Genomic DNA, 19,532 nt, shown 5'->3' on the forward strand with positions numbered 1-19,532 from the left:
GTGAGCAGGGTGGGTGGGCACAAGGCCTTGCCTCTGTCTTTGGAGTGATGTGCGAAGGGTGCGCTCCCGATAAAGTTAGCGCTCGGGCAAGCCACACCTTTGCTGTAAGAAACCTGAAATCTATATTAACACTTGAGTTGCTCCTCCTGTATTTAACACCATTCCCTTTTTGTCACTTACAAGAACGGGTGTGGATTTAAGCTTTCCGAGGGGGAGGGGGGGAAGGCTGCCTGCGCACTACATTGCTGTCTGAAATAATCTGCACATCATCAGTTGAAGAACTGGCCGCCCAGCAAAGACAAGTCTTTATCGTTGGCTGGCTGGCTTCTTGGCCAAACGCCATCGCACAAAAGTCACCACACAAAAAGAAAAGGAAGAAGGATGTGGCCGGGGACGACACACACACACAGTCAGCACACAGTTAAGCAGGAAGCGGAGGAAGTGCGCGGTGGGAAAGGAGACGGGGGCCGCCAGGCAGGACAAACCCTGAGTAGCCCCTCCCAGCGAGGAAAGCTTTGAAAAAGGAAAGCCAATCTTCCTCTACATTATTGTCCCAACATGAAATGTGACTTCTGTCTTCTCTGTCCTAGCAGGCATTTCCTCCTTCCCCAAATGTTGTTTCCAGCCTGCTCTGCACCCTCCTGCATGGACCTAGAGGCAGCCCTTTCTCATGGGAAGGGCTCACCACTCCTACGTGCTCTCTGCACCCTTCAGGGGGGGCAGGTGCTGTTGCCCCCTTGGGTCAGGGTCTGTGCGGGAGGGCAGCCCCCTTGCAACCCTGCAGGAGGAAAGCAAACCCTGCAGCCTTCCTGTAGGCCAGGGGTGTCCAAACTTGGCAACTTTAAGACTTGTGGACTTCAACTGCCAGAATTCTGGGAGTTGAAGTCCACAAGTCTTAAAGTTGCCAAGTTTGGACACCCCTGCTGTAGGTATTTCCAGCCAGCAGAGTTCCACGGGCCTCGAAAAGCATGTTCTCACAACCCATGGGAAGAACAGAGCCACCCAAGAGGCCGTATCCACACAGCACACCAAGCCAGGGCAATTACAAGCCGTATCTACCCCCACAGGTCCAGCTGGGAGAATTCTTAGCATGGCAGTCTCTGTGTCTGCGTGTTGTGTGTGATTTAGCGTGTGGCGCTAACTTACCCTCGGGTCATTGGGGGTACTTGGCAAAGCAGGGATCCTTGGGGTAAGGGTGTCGTGTGAACTCAGCTGTTCTGTTTCCCACCTTCCCTACCCTGAAGAAACAAGAGGAGGCGCCCACTGTAATTCCTGCCTTCTGTTTCTGGGCGGGGCCAGCCAGAGATGGTATTTGCCGGTTCTCTGAACTACTCAAAATTTCCATTACCAGTTCCCGACCGGGGTCCCACTGTAATTCCTGCCTTCTGTTTCTGGGCGAGTCCAGCCTTGGTTTTCTTATCTGTCCACCTCCCTCAGGGGTGAAATTCAGCAGGTTCTGACCCATTCTGGAGAAACGGTAATGGAGATTTTGAGTAGTTTCAGAGAACCGGCAAATACCACCTCTGGCTGGCCTCGCCCACATCTATTCTCTGCCTCCCGAGTCCCAGCTGATCGGGAGGAAATGGGGATTTTGCAATAACCTTCCCCTGCAACGCCTACCAAGCCACGCCCACAGAACCGGTAGTAAAAACAAATTGAATTTCACCATTGATCTCCCTCCACCGTTTCTCTCCACATCGGGGTTGCTTTGCTCTAGAGTAGGGGTCTCCAACCAGAGGTGAGTTGCTCCTGGATTGGCCTGGATCGGCCAAACCAGTAGTAGGGGTGGCGGGAGGCTCTGCCCACCCTCCCGGATGCTTTTGAGCGCGCGGGAGAGGGCACACCGGAGCCCACCCGAACTGGTAGTAAAAAATTGGCAACCCACCTCTGTCTCCAACCTTGGGAACTTTAAGACTTGTGGACTTCAACTTCTGGCTGAGGAATTTTGAAAGTTGAGGTCCACAGGTCTTAAAGTTGCCAAGGTTGGAGACCCTTCCTCTAGGGCTGTCCGGGAGAAGAGAGAGTCAAAAAAAAATCAAGGTGGCCACCACCACCATAGAGTTGAAGGACCTCTTCCTGCCTCGTCGAGGATGCCATGTCGACTTGCTTCACCAGCCTCGGTTTGCTCCTGCCATGGCCAACGGGTAGGCAATGCCTTTTTGCAATGGGTGGATTCTACTGGCTCCCCTTCTTGCCTCCTCTCTCTCAGTCCGTGAGGCTACCCCCAAGGCTGCCCCCCTCGCACCCGAGAAGCGTCCCAAGGCCAGGTTTGTCCAGGAGGAAGTTTGTGCAGGAGGAAGCTTACCACACGTTTTTAACGCCTGCTGTTGTGTCAGTTGGATGGGTGTGATGACTACATCCCACAGTCTGTGCAAGAGAGAGAGATTCTTGGGCTCTCAGGTGTGCCTTTGGTAGTGGTCAAGGACCGTTTGAGACCGAAACTGGAAAATCAGCTCGTCTCAGTTCGTCATTCTGACAGCCCTGTCCCTGCCCTGCAGGAGCCCATCCAAGACGTACATCACACATCCTGCCTTCCTCCACTGATTGATCAAGACCCCGAAATGGCAGGCCAGGCATTGCCCCTTGGAGGGCAGGTCGGAGAGGGAGGGGAGGGGAGCAAGTGGATGGCACAAAGGAGGCACAGGAGAGGGGGGCTTAGCTGGGCTGCAAACATGGGGCACAAGAGGAGGAGCCATTTTGGGTGAGTCCAGTCTTCCAGTCAGAGAAACAAGGCCAGGTAAGAGAGGAGCAGTGGGGGGGGGACCCCCCGGCAGTAAAAGGTTGGTTTCTCCCCAGACTTCCCTGCCTGTGCTCGTCTCTGCCCAGACTGGAGAGCGACGGGTGGGGTGGGATGGGTGGGTGAGGGAAACATGGCCTCTGCCGGATCCTCCCAGGTCATCTCTTGGCTTCTTCACCACTCTCCTGGGCATCTGGCAGGCCCTGGGCCGGCTCCGTCCTGGGCTGCACTGTCTGCACCGTCTCCTCCAAGCTGCTGCTCGGGAAGACCACATAGCGGGCTCGGGCTTCCTGTGTCGGGGAGTCCCGCAGGTTCTCTTTGCTGTGCCAGATGCCGTAGCTGAAGTAGACCAGCAGGCCTGCAAGGAGAAGCAAGAAGAGCCATATCAGATCCCATCCCGACCCCAGGAAGGAGCTCCAAGGGACGGCATCCCCGGGTCTGAGAGCAGCTTCAAGGCGCCCCGTGGAAGCTGCTGGAGCCCCCTTCAATCTCACCTTGCAGAGGAAGCTTTGCTGCCTAGCCCATAATTTTGCTGAGATTCTTCCTTATCAATGCAGGCGCTCCAGAGTTATCTCATGGGGTGGACCTCGAGTGCAGGTAGTCCTTGATTTACAACAGTCTGTTTAGTGACCATTTGAATTTACAATGGCACTGAAAAAAGACCATTTTTCACACCTATGACCATCGTCGCATCATGATTTACATTCAGGGGATTGACAGCTTGTTCATCTTTATGATGTCCTGGGGTCCCGTGATCGTATTTTGCGACCTTCGGACAAGCAAAGTCACGGGGAAAACCAGGTTCACTTAACAGCCGTTACTAATTGAACCACTGCAGCTTAACAAGCGCGGCAAGAAAAGTCGTAAAACTGGGGCAAAGCTTATCTAATAAATTTCTCACTTAGCAACATAAATCCTGGGCTCATTTATGGCCGTAAATCAAGGACTACCTGTGCTGAAAATGCTCCAAGCTTTCAGAGGTTGGCCATATAGAGGGAGGCCCTCCTGTGGCAGCCAGGGTGCCCCAAATTATCAAGAGCAGGGGTGTCCAAACTTGGGAACTTTAAGACTTGTGGCTGGCTGGGGAATTCTGGGAGTTGAAGTCCACAAGTCTTAAAGTTCCCAAGTTTGGACACCCCTGATCAAGAGGAATGGGGTCCGAGTCTGAAGACCAATATCCACACTACAACCTTCCCGGTAACTAATTGCTGCCGAAAATAGCAACAGCACTTAAGACTTATATACCGCTTCACAGTGCTTTACAGCCCTCTAAGAGGTTTACAGAGTCGGCCTCTTGCCCCAGCAATCTGGGTCCTCATTTTTCCCACCTTGGAAGGACGGAAGGCTGAGTCAACTTTGAGTCGGTCAAGATCGAACTCCTGGCAGTGGGCAGAATTAGCCTACAATACTGCCTCCTTCTTCCCGGTTGCAATGTATGGCTGTGAAAGTTGGACCATAAGGAAGGCAGAGCACCAAAGAATGGAGGCCTTTGGTGCTGGAGAAGACTCCCGCGAGTCCCTTGGATTGCAAAGCGATCCCACCGGTCAGTCCTAGAGGAGATCACCCCTGACTGCTCTTTAGAAGGCCAGATCCTGAAGAGGAAACTCCAATGTTTTGGCCACATTATTATTATTATTATTATTATTATTATTATTATTATTATTATTATTATTATTATTATTATTATTATTATTATTATTATTTATTAGACTTGTTAGCCGCTCCCTATCCACGAAGGGACTCAGGGCGGCGTACAATAAATAGAGAAGGAAAGAATCCCTGGAGAAGAGCTGCATGCTGGGAATGATTGAAGGCAAAAGAAGAAGGGGGCGACAGAGAATGAGGTGGCTGGATGGAGTTACAGAAGCAGTTGGTGTGAGCTTTAATGGACTCTGGGGGATGGACAGGAAGGCCTAGAGGAACGTTGTCCATAGGGTCACAATGGGTCAAACACGACTTCATGACTAACAACAATTGCCTTCTAACCATTGCGCACCATGGAAGGAAGGAAGGAAGGAAGGAAGGAAGGAAGGAAGGAAGGAAGGAAGGAAGGAAGGAAGGAAGGAAGGAAGGAAGGAAGGAAGGAAGGAAGGGCAATAGCAATAGCACTTGGACTTATATACCGCTTCATAGTGCTTTACAGCCCCCTAAGCAGTTTACAGTCAGCCTATTGCCCCCAAAAATCTGGGTCCTCATTTTACCGACCTGGGAAGGACAAAAGGCTGAATCAACCTTGAGCCGGTGAGAATCGAACTGCCAGATTAAAGGCAGCTGGCAGTCAGCAGAAGTAGCCTGCAGTACTGCACTCTCACCACTGTGCTACCATGGCAAATAGATATTTCCAGGGATGTTAAACCAGCTTCAATATATTGCATGGAATTTTATTCTCTTTTTAAAATGCTTCACATTTTTTAATGGTTCAGTAATATGGTTTTGGGGCAGGTTCCAAAGACGGAGAGCTCCCCACTTGCTTTCTCTCAAAACGGCCAACCTGCCCATTCTTGGAGATGGTTGAGTTGAATAAGAGATTAAACCCACGTTCAGGGGCATCTGAGGGAAGCGTGTGTGTTAAAAAGTCAAGATGGCAGTCAGGACTGGGTGACCAAGCCCTGCCTTTCTAATGTGGCTTCTACAGGAAGTCCTCAATTTACAATGGTTCACTTAGTGACTGCTTGGCAACTAACTCAGACTCATGACCGTCACTGTGTCCTAGGGTCACGTGATCCCCTTTTGTGACCATCTGTCAAGCAAAGTCAACGGGGAAGCCTGATTCACTTAACAACCGGGTGTCAACTCATAAAGCATTGGCATGTCTGTTATCAAGTCGCCATGGTGAGGAAAGGGGATGGGGGGGGGAGCGTATTCCACGCATACCTTTGGCTAGAGTCGGATCTCAGATTACTACAGCAGGCTTGTGAGGCGTGCACCTCATTGGTGAATGTGATTTATGACACAGACTGAGGGGAGGGAAGAAACAGGGGCAAAGTTCACATATAATTAAAATGAGGTCAGATCTGACTGCAGTGGGGCATTGCCGAAATGGTGTTCCTAATAAATGACTGGATTTCTTTTGAAACTTGAATTAATTAGGGCATCTTTCGGAAACCTGACACCGGGTTACTAACTTAACAACTTCGGTGATTCACTTAACCGCCGTGGCGAGAAAGGTTGTAAAAATGGGGCAAAGCTCAACAAATGTCTCACTTAACAAGATAAATTTTGGGACCCGTTGTGGTCGTAAGTGGAGGACTACCTGTATTATATGGTCTGTGTTATGACTGTCCCCTTAAGCTTTCTGACCTCCTTGCCAATGTCTCTGCCTGGCCTTGCTTTGGATGCGACCCCCCATCTCAGTCCTCATCCCAAATTTGCTGACCTTCCTGTGTTTCTTCCAACCCCAAATTCCAGGTGAGCCTTTTTGCAGTCCTCTTAAAACTTACCTGCCACCAGCCAGATGGAGAAACGCAGCCAGGTCATGTAGCTGAGCTTCAGCATGAGGAAGAGGTTGATGAAAATACTCAGGGCAGGCGTCAGCGGTACCAGAGGGAGCTGGAAAGGAAGGAGGGCAGGGGTCATAGAATCCTAAGCCTCCAAGGAAACTTGAGGTCTTCTAGTCAACCCCCCCCTGCCCCAGGCAGGAGTTCTTACTCCTTCCCAGACCAATGGTGGTCCAATCTTTTCTTAGAAACCTCTGGAGATAAGATGTCCCGTTGATTCGTTGTTCTCACTGTTAAGGAAATTTCTCTATATCTCTATGACGCACTTAATTCTTCCCTTTGTTGGCTAGACATACCTAGTACCAGATCCAATCTGGGTCGGTAGCCAGAACCAGACATTTTTTTCTTCTGAGCTTTTGGATTCATGCTGGAGCCCATCCTCAGGGAAGTTCTCTGTGCGCATGGAGAAGTTTCCCCAAAATTGTTTCCAGCACAAGTCCAAAAGCTTGGATGAGAAACCTCTGGTGCTGGCCATCCTGCAACATTATCCTGGGACATGTATATTCTTCATTCATGATACTTAGTACCCTTAGCCATTCATCCTATGATTCATCCTTCAGATGCCTTATTTGTTGCTCTTCTGTTCTGACTCGGCTCCCCAAACACGACAAGCCACCTGTAGTTAAATAAATGTTCCCTTTATTAGGAATGCCAGCAGCCCCGGCAAAAGGTTTCTCTCTCACCGCAGGCTAACAAGTTCGTCCGGCAGGGAGATGAATAGTTGTCTGCCACACTTATTCATCTCCGCCTCCTGCCTTTGATCCCCAGAGCTAGGGTGGAGCTTTGCTAGCAGTGGTGGTTCTTCTGTCTCAAAGACCAGCCCATATATTTCCACTGTTCTCCTCTCCTCTGCCTTCTGCACGTCTGGGCATCTGGCACTGGACCAAGCCGATCCTTCTCCTCCTCATCAGCCACCTCCAGACCTGGGGGCTGTTGACTCTTCATCTGAGGGCTGAACAGCCTCCTCCTCCTCCCTCTCCCCTTCCCTCTCCCTCTCCCCCTCTCTCTAAGCTCCATTCCCTCTTCCCCCTCGGAGCTCTCAGGTTGCCTTGCTGCTGACCCTGACTCCCACACCTCCTCCTCATCTGATTCGGCTGCTGGAGGGGCCGGTGGCCGAAAACATCTTCTCTACACTCTTTCTACGGCCTCAGGGTCTGTTTTGCATTGTGTTGATCAGAACTGAATGCAGCGTCCCAAGCGTAGTCTTACCAGTGCAGCATAAAATGTTAAATGTTCACATCATCTCTGAAGCTCGCTATCTATTGATCAGTCTAGGACTGCATTGGCTCTTTTGGCAGCCGCAACACACTGCTGGCAGAGGACCAGAAGGCTGGTTAGGGCTGCCTGGGAGACTCCCAACAGATGTGCAAAAGGGCTTTGATGCCTGGAGGGGTCTTGGCACAGGATTTGGCCCATCATGGTCTGACAAACAATGAGATTGTCAGGCCAGCAGCCATCTTTACTTTCGGATCTTTGGCCTGCCACACTTTCTATTATTCTGCTATGCATTTTCTATTGTGGGAAAACAGCGTTAGATGATATGTAGCCATAACAAAATTCTTTCTAGGAAGCCAAGGTCATCTTTTGTCTTTGCACCTCTGCACCTGACTGGAACTGGGTGGGTGGAATTGCCAGCATGGCAGTGGGAGATTGGACCATGGGATGGACTTGTGGGTGTTGGGGGCAAAGATCTTTCAACTGGGCGGGGAAAACCAGGAAGATTCAGGTTTTCCCAGATGTGCCAACTGGCTCTCTTCACAAATTGGAACTTTGAGGAATCTTTCGCCTTGGACTCTGATTTAATTTTGGAGGCTATTTGGAACCCCGAGACAGGTTTGGTCTCCCGAAAGAGATAAAAACCTTATTTACAGAAAGCAGCAGCTCCAAAGGAAGTGATGAGAGACCTAAACTGAAGCTGCACTTTGAATACATCGTTCGCACAACATGCTCTCCTAAAATTAAACCATGTTAACTCATTTTCGTGGAGAAAACCTACGTGGTCACAGAACGATTTGGTGGCACCTAGTCAACCGTGGCTCAATGCAGGGTTAGAAACGGGGGTGAAATTCAATTTTTTTACTACTGGTTCTGTGGGCGTGGCTCGGTGGGCGTGGCAGGGGAAGGATACTGCAAAATCTCCATTCCCTCCCCACTCTGGGGCCAGCCAGAGGTGGCATTTGCCGGTTCTCCAAACCACTCAAAATTTCCGCTACTGGTTCTCCAGAACCTGCCAGAAGCTGCTGGATTTCACCCCTGGTTAGAACCAACCCATAAGGCCTGGTGCATCATCAGCCAGGAAACTCTCCCAATCTCTGGTGGCTGGACTGAAGGACTTGTGCCCCAACCCTGCCAGGCAACCACAGCCCAATTTGAAAACAGGTTTCCATGCAGAGGTTCGACTTGGTCAGCCTTAAGGGCAGCCTCCTCCGCCCCAGCTGTGTTTGGGGAAGATGCATTTCCCCTGCCCTCCCAGGTCACACCCGCCCCCTCTTGCATCGGGAGCTGCCGTGCCCGCCTGCCTCACCTGGAAGGTCTGGGAGGTTGGCTTCTGCTCATGGACGCCAATGAGGACAAGGCTGCCCGTGAAAGCCAGGCTGGAGATGAGGATGAGCAAGGCGTAACACCAGGTGGGCAGGTGGAGCTGTGTCTTTCCAAAGACCAGGATGGAGGCCAAGCAGAGGGCCGACACCATGAGGACAACCACGGCCACGGTGACCACTTCACCAGGGTAGAAATCACTCAGGAACTCCAAGTAGGGTTCGAAGGCTGCCTTCAGCTGCCCTGGTCCGCGCACACTGCCCGCTTTCTCTTTGCCCACCAGCTGCAGCTTATCTGAGAAAGACTCGTATTCTTTGGGTTCGGTGGCGCCTGCGGGCTCAGCCGGTGCCGGGATGGCCTCGCTCCTCCCGGCGGCCTCCAGAGCTTCCGTCTTGCCTCGCTGGAAGCGCAGGATGATCACGCTGGCTGCCACAAAGGTGTAGGCCAGGAGTGTGCCAATGGAGAGGAACTGGACCAGGGCCTCCAGGTCAAAGATGAGCGAGAGGACGGACATGAGGAAGCCGAACACCGCGATGGCCACCACGGGCACCTTCGTGCGGGGGTGAACGCGGGCAAACACCTGGAAAAAGAGGCCGTCCTCGGCCATGGCGTAGACAATCCGAGGCAGGGAGAAGAGATTGCTGAGGAGAACCGTGTTCATGGCTGAGGAGGAGAGACACATTGCTGGTCACCGTGGGCTCCCGAGACCATTGGGGAGCGTTGCAGAAGGTATTGAGGGTGCTTGCAGGGAATGGGACAACTCACCATGGCCAACTCACCGCCAGGCAACTGGACAATTTAACAATTCTATTTAATTGTTTAAAGTAAATAAAAATCATTTAAATGTTTGCCGTTGGAGTGGTGCAGTGGCCTAGAGGTGGGGCTCTCGCCTCCCAATCAGGGGGCTGTGGGTTCAATCCTCGGTAGAGGCAGACATTCCTCTCTCTGGGCACGATGGGAATTTATCTACTGAAGAAAACTCTGCATCAGCAACAGGGAGGGCATCTGGCCAGTAAACACTCTGCTAGCTCCATTCAGTTGCCCAGACTCCACCCCAATGAAGGGATTATGGCAGGGATGTCCAAACTTGGCAACTTTAAGACTTGTGGACTTCAACTCCCAGAATTCCCCATGGGAATTCTGGGAGTTGAAGTCCACAAGTCTTAAAGTTGCCAAGTTTGGACACCCCAATGAAGGGATTATGGCAGGGATGTCCAAACTTGGCAACTTTAAGACTTGTGGACTTCAACTCCCAGAATTCCCCATGGGAATTCTGGGAGTTGAAGTCCACAAGTCTTAAAGTTGCCAAGTTTGGACACCCCTGGATTATGGGGTTGTTAAAAGGAGATGATGATGATTTTAATTTTTGCCATTCACATTTCATTCTGTCGTTTCTTTCATGACTCTATTCCACCATTTCTTTGATATTACTGTAACTTTTGTCCTGCAGTGAGTTGGCTGTAGCAAATTGGCCATGATGAATTGTCATAGACCCATGTCTGCCATTCGGCCCCTTTTTTGCAGAAGACCAGCCTCTAGGCCAGCGAGTCTTGTTTGGGGGTGGGGGGTAGGCAGCACCCTCCTTCTACACCATTGGACACTAGAAGGACAGCAGGAGAAGAGAAAGCTAGGAAAGCTAGCACAAAAGAAGACACCCCCACCCCTCACCCCCACACCAAGTGTGGACTTGACCAGGGACTAATCCAGGCAGTACTCTGGGTTCTTCAGTGGCCATCCAAGAGGTCTCACAAGCTGTGGAAGCAAGGAGGGATGGCTTCTCCCTGCCAGCCAAGATTGTTGTTGATGCTTTAGGAGGACCAAGCAGCAATCAAAACGAAGAGCAGGTGAGACCCGGATCCCTTAGGGATTTTTGTCTCACTCCTCTCGCCCACCGAATATAGAATAACAGAGTTGGAAGGGACTTTGGAGGTCTTCTGGTTCAACCCCCTGCTCAGGCAGGAGACCCTATACCTCCCACCTACACCTCCCACACCGTCATGGCTGCCTCTTTCCTAGCCAAGCTTCATGAGCTGAGAGCCGGACATTAGCAACAGAGAGAAAGGGTCAACCCTGAAGCTGACCTGACCGAAGCCATTTTGAAGTCTGGTCAGGTCCACCCTTGGTGTGTGAGGGGGTGAGGGGGTGTCTTCATTTTGAAGTTGCCACACTGGAGCCAAGGGACAGGGAGTGGGGAATAGAGATAGCTGGGGGTTTGTAGCCAAAGCAAAACACTTTCTCCTGAGAACCAAGGACATTCCCACAGGGAGAGAGAGAGAGAGGAGGCATGTTGTCACCAGGCAACCAGATGGCACCTTGATTGGACCATGTGACTGATTGTTTGGGAAAGACTTTTACTTTTAATTAGATGAAAGCCGAGGAAACCTTCAGAGTCAGTTTTCACCAGAACTGTGCCAATATGATACATCCAAATAAGCTATTCTTTGAGGAATCTACCTGCCTTGAAGCTTTGTCTGCTATGGGTGTATTACTTGGAACCCTGACTGAAAGTTTGGACTACAAGCAAGAAGAAGCGTTGGGGATGGAAGCCCAGTTGAGCCTTGTCAACTATCCAGCCAGCCAAGGTCAACTATCAATCGGTAGGGCTGAGAACCGAGAACCTGTTTCCTGAAAAATAGACAAGCGCCTGATTGGACATTTACAAATATCTGGGGAAAGGGAGGGGGGGTTGAGAGGAACATTTACTTTGTATTGTTTGCACAAGAACATCTCAGATTCAGCTTCTCTACTTCTGTAACCACTTAAGCTTCAGTAAAGTATACTCTTGGCAAGAACAGATGGCCGGGAGTCTTCCTTTGCCAGATGACTGAGTGGGACGGTTGACACACAGTCTACTTCCTGTTTTACTCCCGGATGCCCCAATCTCCAAGCAGGGTAATTCTGGATGCAACTTGACAGAGAGGGACAGAAATATCTTTTCATGCAAGCATAAAATCCTTGCTAGTCTCTACTGTTTTCTATCATTTTAAAGTGGCCTAGCCTGCAGGCACATTCTCTAAACTGGGGCCTTTATGTTATGTTTAATCACGGTTCCCAACCTACTCATTTAGGATTAGGCATAGTTATTTTAGGATGAGGCGTAGTTATATTGCATCTTTGCATAACCTCTTGTGTTGGCCGAGTGTCCCAGGCCGTGCTCAGTCCTAGGAGCTGGCCATGTCCTTGTCTCTCCTACCAGCCTGGGTCCTGTGCCAGCCCATCTAAAGGAGCCCACTTTGGTAAGACTACATTAGGAGAAAGGCTAGAGAAAAGGTAGAAATGGCACCCAGAGTGCCAGCCAGACTGTATCTGTAACCCAGGCATAAGGGAACTTACCAGGGGTGAAATCCTCCCAGTTTGGCCCGGTTTGGCCCGAACCGGCAGGGACGATTGGCATCAGTTCTCCAAACCGGTGGCAAAAATCCCTGGTGGCCCCACCCATGCCTGCCTGGTTGCCCTGTTGCCACTCACCTCTTCTGGCTGCTCGACCCACCCACCCAATCCAAACGTTTCTCCCTCCGTTCACAGCAGAGCTGTTGCAGCCTGTCCCTTTAAGGTAGACCCAGAGAGAGAGAGGGCTGGGGGAACCATAAAGGGAGCATCAGCTCTGCTGTAAATGGAGGAAGAAATGTTCAGATTGCCTCTGCCACAGAATTCAACGTTAAATGCAGCAGAGACAATCCAAACATTTCTCCCTCCGTTCACAGCAGAGCTGTTGCAGCCTGTCCCTTTAAGGTAGACCCAGAGAGAGAGAGGGCTGGGGGAACCATAAAGGGAGCAGCAGCTCTGCTGTAAACGGAGGAAGAAATGTTCAGATTGCCTCTGCCACAGAATTCAACATTTAATGCAGCAGAGATAATCCAAACGTTTCTCCCTCCGTTCACAGCACAGCTGTTGCAGCCTGTCCCTTTAAGGTAGACCCAGGGAGGGAGGGGGCCATGGGGGGAACCATAAAGGGAGCAGCAGCTGTGCTGTGAATGGAGTCATACACACAGGCCCACTGAACCGGTAGTAAAAAAAAGACTTTCACCACTGGAACTTACCACAAATGGAACCGGTGGCCACAATGAAACCTGCCCAGGAATAGCCCCTCTTGTAGAAGGCGTCGGCCAAGGCTGAATCAGGGTCCAGCGAATGCCAGGGCACCATCAGCGTCAACACCATGGACACAAGGATATATGCTCCGGTGGCAAGGCTCAGTGAGATGGCGATGGCCCTCGGAATGGCCTTTTCCGGGTTCCGGGCCTCCTCGCTGGACGTGGCAATAACATCAAAGCCCACAAAGGCATAGAAGCATGTGGCTGAGCCAGCCATGATGCCAGAGATGCCATAAGGGGCAAATCCTCCCTCACTGGCACTCCAGTTCTGGGCCTTGGCCAAGATGAATCCCATGACCAGGATGAAGAGAATGACGCCCATGCTGATGGCCGAGAAGACGTGGTTGAGCCAAGAGGAGAAGCGGGCGCCAAAGGAAATGAATGCCGTGGCGATGAGCACAATGCCAGATGCCAAGAAGTCTGGATAATGGGCCAAGAAGGGTACGTGCCAAGTGCCAGCATGGGTTTCCGTGAAGTTCTTGATCCTGTGGTCAAAAATGGAATCCAGGTAGCCACTCCAGGCTCTGGCCACAGCTGCCCCACCAATCATGTACTCCAGAATGACATTCCAGCCGATGAGGAAGGCCCAGATCTCCCCTACTGAGACATAGGTAAACATGTACGCAGAGCCCGTCTTGGGCACATGGGCACCAAACTCTGCATAGCAGAGGGCGGCCAGCAGAGAGGCGATGCCCGCAATGATGAAGGACACCACGATGGCCGGTCCAGCCGTCTCTTTAGCGATGGTGCCGGTCAGCACGTAGAGGCCGGAGCCCACCATCCCGCCAATGCCCAGCAGCGTCAGGTCGACTGTGCTCAAGCAACGGTTGAAGGAGGTCTCCATGAGGTCATCTTGCAGAGTCTTCACACGGTTGAGCTTTTGGCAAAAGCGGGCCAGGTCTCCAGAACGAAGCCGCCTGGTTGCCATCTTGGACAAGAAGGCCCTCTTCTCCACCGAGAGGCCGAAGAGCCAAACGTGTTCTGCTGACCCAAACGGTAGAAAGAAATTTGGTCAAAGCAGGATCAGGGAGAGGTGAAGTCCCTGCTAGAGGCAAAAAAAAATAAAGCCCAAGGAGGAGGAAAAAAAACAACATTCACGCCCTCCCCAGTCTCCCTCTGGGCATGAAGTGGAGCATGCCTAGAACATTAAAAATGGACAAAAAAACCATGCCAACAAAGTCAGCGGAGACCGGGGAACCAATTTGGAGGTGTGGCCAGCCTGGGTCGCTGTCGGTTCTGCAATCCAGACCAACAAACCACTACCAGTTCACCCAAACTGGTGTGAACCGGTAGCAACCTACTTCTGATTTGAAGCAGGCAAATGAAGGCTGCCTGTCAGCGTCCGAGTGACCCAGTGAGGTTCTTTAAATCAGGGGTCTCCTTTTTTTTGGTCAGGGTTTTTTAAAATTTTTATATTGTTTATACCAGGGGTGTCCAAACCTGGGAACTTTAAGACGTTGTGGACTTCAACTCCCAGAATTCCCCAGCCAGCATGGCTGGCTGGGGAATTCTGGGAGTTGAAGTCCACAAGTCTTAAAGTTCCCAAGTTTGGACACCCCTGGTTTATACATATCAACGTATATCAATGGGGTAATACCTGGGTATCATACATTTCAATAAAAATAAACATAGCATTATTACTCACAATCCTTACATTTCATTTTCATTATTTCATATTATTTGTACATATCCTTTACCGCCATCCTTCAACTCTAACCCTTCTTCTTACTCTTTCATCTATCTTAACATCTCTATCTCTATATCTACCAGGGCTGGGTTCCTGCCAGTTCTAACCTCATCTATAGAAGAGGTTCCACAAATCTTCAGTGCCCTTTAGAACCGGTTCCAGCTCCCTCCCCCCACCCGTCCGCACATCATCAAGATGAAGAGCGAGAGGAGGAATTCTGGGAGTTGAAGTCCACAAGTCTTAAACCTGTCAAGTTTGAACACCCCTGGGGTTTTTTCCCCTAAAGGGTTAGGAGTGCAAGGGTCTTGTAACTCGACAGCTTTAAGACTTGCACACTTCAATGCCAGAGTTCCTGAGCCAACATGACTGGAGGAGGAATTCTGGGAGTTGAAGTCCTCAAGTCTTAAAGCTGTCAACTTTGAACCCCCCTGGGTTTTTTTTTTCTAAAGGGTTAGGGGTGCAAGGGTCTTGTAACTTGACAGCTTTAAGACTTGCATGCTTTAATGCCAGAGTTCCTGAGCCAACATTTTGGTTGCTAAGCAAGAGCGTTGTTAAGTGAGTTTCACCACATTTTACAAGTTGGCTATGCCCACCCAGTCACATGGCTGGCAAGCCACTCCCACCCAGTCACATGGCCAGCAAGCCACTCCCACCCGGTCACATGGCCGGCAAGCCACTCCCACAAAGCAGGCCACACCTACAGAAGAGGTTCTAAAAAGTTTTGAAACCCACCACTGATATCTACCTACCTGTCTGTCTGTCTGTTTATATATTATAGTTCGCCCCTTATTGCTGTCTCTATTTTACCTTTTCCACCCCTTCCTGTCACTATAATATTCAAAGACGGCATAATAACAAATATATTATTTCATTATCTAATCAAACTGTATTGTTTAATTCTAATCTTTCACCTTCAACCATAGTTTTATACTTCTATCACTATCACACTACATACAAATCAGTTATCCAACATATACAGTATAATTCTAATATTCATACACATTATTAAAATACTTTCATGGCCTATTTTTACTTTACATTCCCTTTCTTTTCCCTTTATCCCACATCTTTTGCCCAGCATCCATATTTTTAATCTTTCTTTTTTTGGGTGGGGGGGGGGGAGTTTGCCTTCCATACACTTCTTTTAAATCTTTTAAGTCTTTCATTTAGCAAAGCTGGCTGAGGAACTCTGGGAGTTGAAGTCCACAAGTCTTAAAGTTGCCAAGGTTGGAGACCCCTGCTCTTAATAGCGGCTGCTCCGTCTGTCCTGAAAGTGCCAAGGAGACAATGGCAGCACCTGTCGCTGGAAACAGGCTGGAAACACAGGTATTCTTCCACCATGCTTTATGCTGCTAGAGAGCCTGGATCAACACCCCTTTCAGGAGGCAGAAAATCTATCCTTCCAAGGGGGACCCTTTCTGGAGAGTTAGCAATGTTCTCTCTCCCTCCTCCTCCTCCTCTTCCCAGATGGTCAGGATCCAGCCCCTACGCCTTGAGACACCCCTGCTCTAGAGTGACTGTGTCTGAGTCACTGACAGCCGTGCCTTGCAAGGACTGGGGAGGGGTGCAAATTTGGGACCTTCCTGTCCCATCCTTGTCTCTCAATCTGGTGGATGGGCAGAGATAACAATTCCAGAATATTCTGTACTGCGAGTCCATCTGTCATGCCTGCAAGCCATCTTTTCTTTTTGGACTTCAGCCCTGCCACACTTTCTACTGTGGGAAAATGGGAGGGGGGATTATACGGAGTTGGGTGCTATGTAGCCATAATAACATTCTTCTTAGAAATCCAAGGTCGTCTTTGTCTCTGCACCTGGCCGGAACTGGATGGGAGGAATCTGTCTTCGTGGCAGTGGGAGATTGGATCACGTGATGGACTGGTGGGTGTGGGGGCAAGATCCTGAACTTTCAACTGGGTGGGAAAACCTGGAAGCTTTCAGATTCAGGTTTTCCCAGATGTGCAAACATGGCTCTTTTAATAGATTGGAACTTTGAACAATACTTTGACTTGGACTCTGATTTAATTTTGGATGCTATTTGGAATCCTGACACCATCCTTGGCAGCTATTGCGAAGGAGGATTCAGACATACATGTAGCTCTTGACTTACAACCAATTGTTTAGTGACTGTTTGAAGCTCAATGGCACTCTAAAAAAATGACTTAACTCGGGCTCTCTCACCCTCACAACCCCACAATCATGGGACCACAATTTGGGTGCTTGGCAACTGACATGTACTGCTGACAGTTGAATTGTCACATGACCACCGTTTGCAACCTTTGCAGATAGCTTCCAAGAAGCAAAGCCACATTCGCTCAATGACCACGTGTTTCATTTAACATCTGCAATGATTTGCTTGACAACTGGGGTAAAAAAAGGTCATTGTTTCGGGCATGATTCACTTAATAACTGCATTGCTTAACAATAGACATGTTGGTTCCAGTTGTGGTTGTAAGATGAGGACCAGAACCCAACCCAATCACCCAACCCAACCCAACCACCCAACCCAGCCCAACCCAATCACCCAACCCAACCCAACCACCCAACCCAACCACCTAACCCAACCCAACCCAACCAACCAACCCAACCCAACCAACCAACCCAACCAACCAATCCAACCCAACCCACAGGATTGAGCAGTGTTTCTGAGCCAGTGCAGTCCTTAAGTGGCCCTGATCTGGAACTCCTGGACGCAGTTGCACTTTGGCCAGGTATGGCTTGGCTGTCCTTCTGCACTGCCTTTGGTCCCAGAAAAATGACATACCTGCTGTAAGAGGCACCGGCTGAGATGGGCGCCTCTTGTCCATCAAAGCCCCAGGTGCAGGTAAACCTCGACTTACGTCCACAATTGAGCCCCTAGCTTCTGTTCTTAGGCGAGTTTCACCCCGTTTTACGACCCTTCTTGCCACCATTGTTAAGTGAATGACTGCAGTTGGGTAACCCGGTTGTTAAGTGAATCCGGCTTCCCCATGGACTTTGCTTGTCCGAAGGTTAAAATCACATGACCTTGGGATGCGGCAACGGTCATAAGTACAAGTCACTCGCCAAGCGCCTGAATTTCGATCACCTGATCCTGGGGAGGCTGAAAAGGTCGGAACTGGGGCAAACAGTCCCAAGGCACATTTTTCAGTGCCCTTGAAACTTGGAACGGCTGCTACACAAACCGTTGTAAGTCGAGGACTCCCTGTATTGCAGAGCCCCTGTATTGGGATCCGCTACCCAGAGACAGGGGGGTTCTGGGGGCTCAGCTGCGCAGGGATCTGGCTGGGATGATCTGACTAGGTGGCTCAGCGGCTAAGACACTGAGCTTGTCAATGGCAGTTTGCTGGTTCGAATCAGGGGGTTGGACTAGATGACCTCCAAGGTCCCTTCCAACTCTGTTGCTGTTTAGATGTTTGGGATACTCCGAGGGAGATCCAGGGGTGAGCAGCAGGTGGGACCCTCGGATCTCGAGGACTCCCCCCACCCCAGATCGTATTGGAAAGAGACCTACTGGGTCCTGTGGGTCAGCCGGGGCCCTTCTGCCCCCTTATCCGCCCCTCCCCCAGCCCTTGGGAAGCAAAGTGGCAAAGGGGGGGGGGCTGGCGGGGGAGCGCCTCTCCATCCTTCTCGCATCCACCTGCGCTCCGGCCGCCAAAGCCCCTGGACAGCTCCTGGAAGCGGAGCGAGCGGGGTCCGCCCTGCAGCCGCCACCCCGCCAGGGAGGGGAGCTCCAGGCCCCGTCCGTCCGTCCCCCCGCGGGCCGCGCCCGGCTGCCGCCTTACCTGTCCGGCGCCGCTGGCAGCTCCACGCCCGCCCTCCGCCGCCGCCGCTACTGCGTCACCGCCTTGCGAGGATCCGGCCGGGGAGGAGGAGGAGGAGGAGGCGGCGAGGCCGCGGGCGAAGCAGATGCCCGGGAAGGCGGCTCCTTCCTCCCAGCAGGTAGCGGGTGGAGGGCGGTTAGGGAGCCGCTAAGCCGCGGCTTCTCCAATGGGGGCCCGTAGAGCAGCCGGCCGGGAGGGAGCCACGCAACAGGCTGAGTCCCCCGCTAAGCCGGCCTTCCCGGGCGGAGGGCGCCGCTGGCCACGCCCGAAGCGCCACGGCAGGTGCTCCGTCCAAGCGGCGGCCTGGAGCAAACCACGGTTAGCGGGACGGGTTCCCGTGCAAGCAAGCGGCGTGGCGGAGAGGCTCCGCTGCAAAGACTGGGGCTCCCAGGGAGACCCCCCGTCTGAACGTCTGAAGGGGGCATTTCCCCTTTGGGCGAGGGAGGAGTCGACCCAGCCTGCTTTGCCTCTGCGGGCATCGGATCGAGGCCCTTTCGGGGAGGGGAGAGGAGATTCCTCCCCAGAGGAAAAGGTTGGAAGCCCCTTCCTTCCCCCAGCGCATTTTACCTTTCTTTGCAAAAATCGGGCAGATTTCTAAGACCTCTGCTACAAAAGACTGCACAGGTAGTCCTTGCCCTATGACCAAAATTGAGCCCCACATTTATGTCGCTAAGTGAGACTTTTGTTCAGTGCGTTTTGCTCCATCCTATGATTTTAACCACCACCATTATTAAGTGAATCACTGCAACTGTGAAATTAGTATCCTGGTTGTTAAGTGAACCTGGCTTTGTGGAGTGAATCTCCCACCGATTTTCCTTGTCAGGAGGTCACCAAAAGGGAATCGCCTGGCCTGCAACCGTCGTAAATACGAGTCAGTTGCCAAGCATCCGAATTTTGATCACGTGACCATGGGGATGATTGAACTGTCGTTAAGTGTGAAAAATGGTCACCAGTCACTTTTTCAGGGCTGCAGATAAGCAGATAGAAATTGGATACAAAATTTACATGCTGCATTTTAACCATAGCAAATGTGCCAAGAAAACCTGTTTGGTGTCCCGATTAAGGAGAGAAACCAGTAGATCCAGTCCTGCATTAGGCACAGGGCCAGTTGGGTGACCTTGAGTCCCCCATTCTGTCCTTGGAAGGAGGGGGAAGGACAGATCTCTTCCGAAAATGT

At 51.2% G+C, this 19,532-nt stretch overlaps 1 protein-coding gene across 3 annotated transcripts; it reads right to left on the bottom strand.

Annotated features, from left to right (window-relative positions):
• Positions 1-918: 918 nt before the first annotated feature.
• Positions 919-18,959, bottom strand: SLC7A4 (solute carrier family 7 member 4). 3 transcript variants are annotated; one of them, XM_081966901.1, is made up of 5 exons: positions 18,923-18,959; positions 12,813-13,850; positions 8,759-9,435; positions 6,178-6,286; positions 919-3,095 (listed from the first exon to the last, which is right to left on the bottom strand). In XM_081966901.1, the coding sequence occupies exons 2-5, from the start codon at positions 13,792-13,794 to the stop codon at positions 2,896-2,898; spliced, it is 1,968 nt and encodes a 655-aa protein (XP_081823027.1). In that variant the 5' UTR covers positions 13,795-13,850; positions 18,923-18,959; the 3' UTR covers positions 919-2,895. The 3 variants fall into 3 exon arrangements, with proteins under 3 accessions (XP_081823027.1, XP_081823026.1, XP_081823025.1); XM_081966900.1 differs by lacking the exon at positions 18,923-18,959 and adding an exon at positions 18,317-18,727; XM_081966899.1 differs by lacking the exon at positions 18,923-18,959 and adding an exon at positions 18,317-18,727 and having other exon boundaries at positions 12,813-13,911.
• Between the last annotated feature and the right edge of the window lie 573 nt (positions 18,960-19,532).

Source organism: Natrix helvetica, assembly GCF_964273705.1.
Source record: "Natrix helvetica genome assembly, chromosome: 14".
In the NCBI taxonomy this organism is placed as follows: Eukaryota; Metazoa; Chordata; class Lepidosauria; order Squamata; family Natricidae; genus Natrix; species Natrix helvetica.

Coding starts and splice junctions, on each gene's coding strand:
- SLC7A4 (XM_081966901.1), bottom strand. CDS start 13,794: ATGGCAACCAGGCGGCTTCGTTCTGGAGACCTGGCCCGCTTTTGCCAA. Junction 9,436..12,812: donor GGCCACCGGTTCCATTTGTG/GTAAGTTCCAGT, acceptor TCTCCTCCTCAG/CCATGAACACGGTTCTCCTC. Junction 3,096..6,177: donor CTCCATCTGGCTGGTGGCAG/GTAAGTTTTAAG, acceptor TTCTCCTTGCAG/GCCTGCTGGTCTACTTCAGC.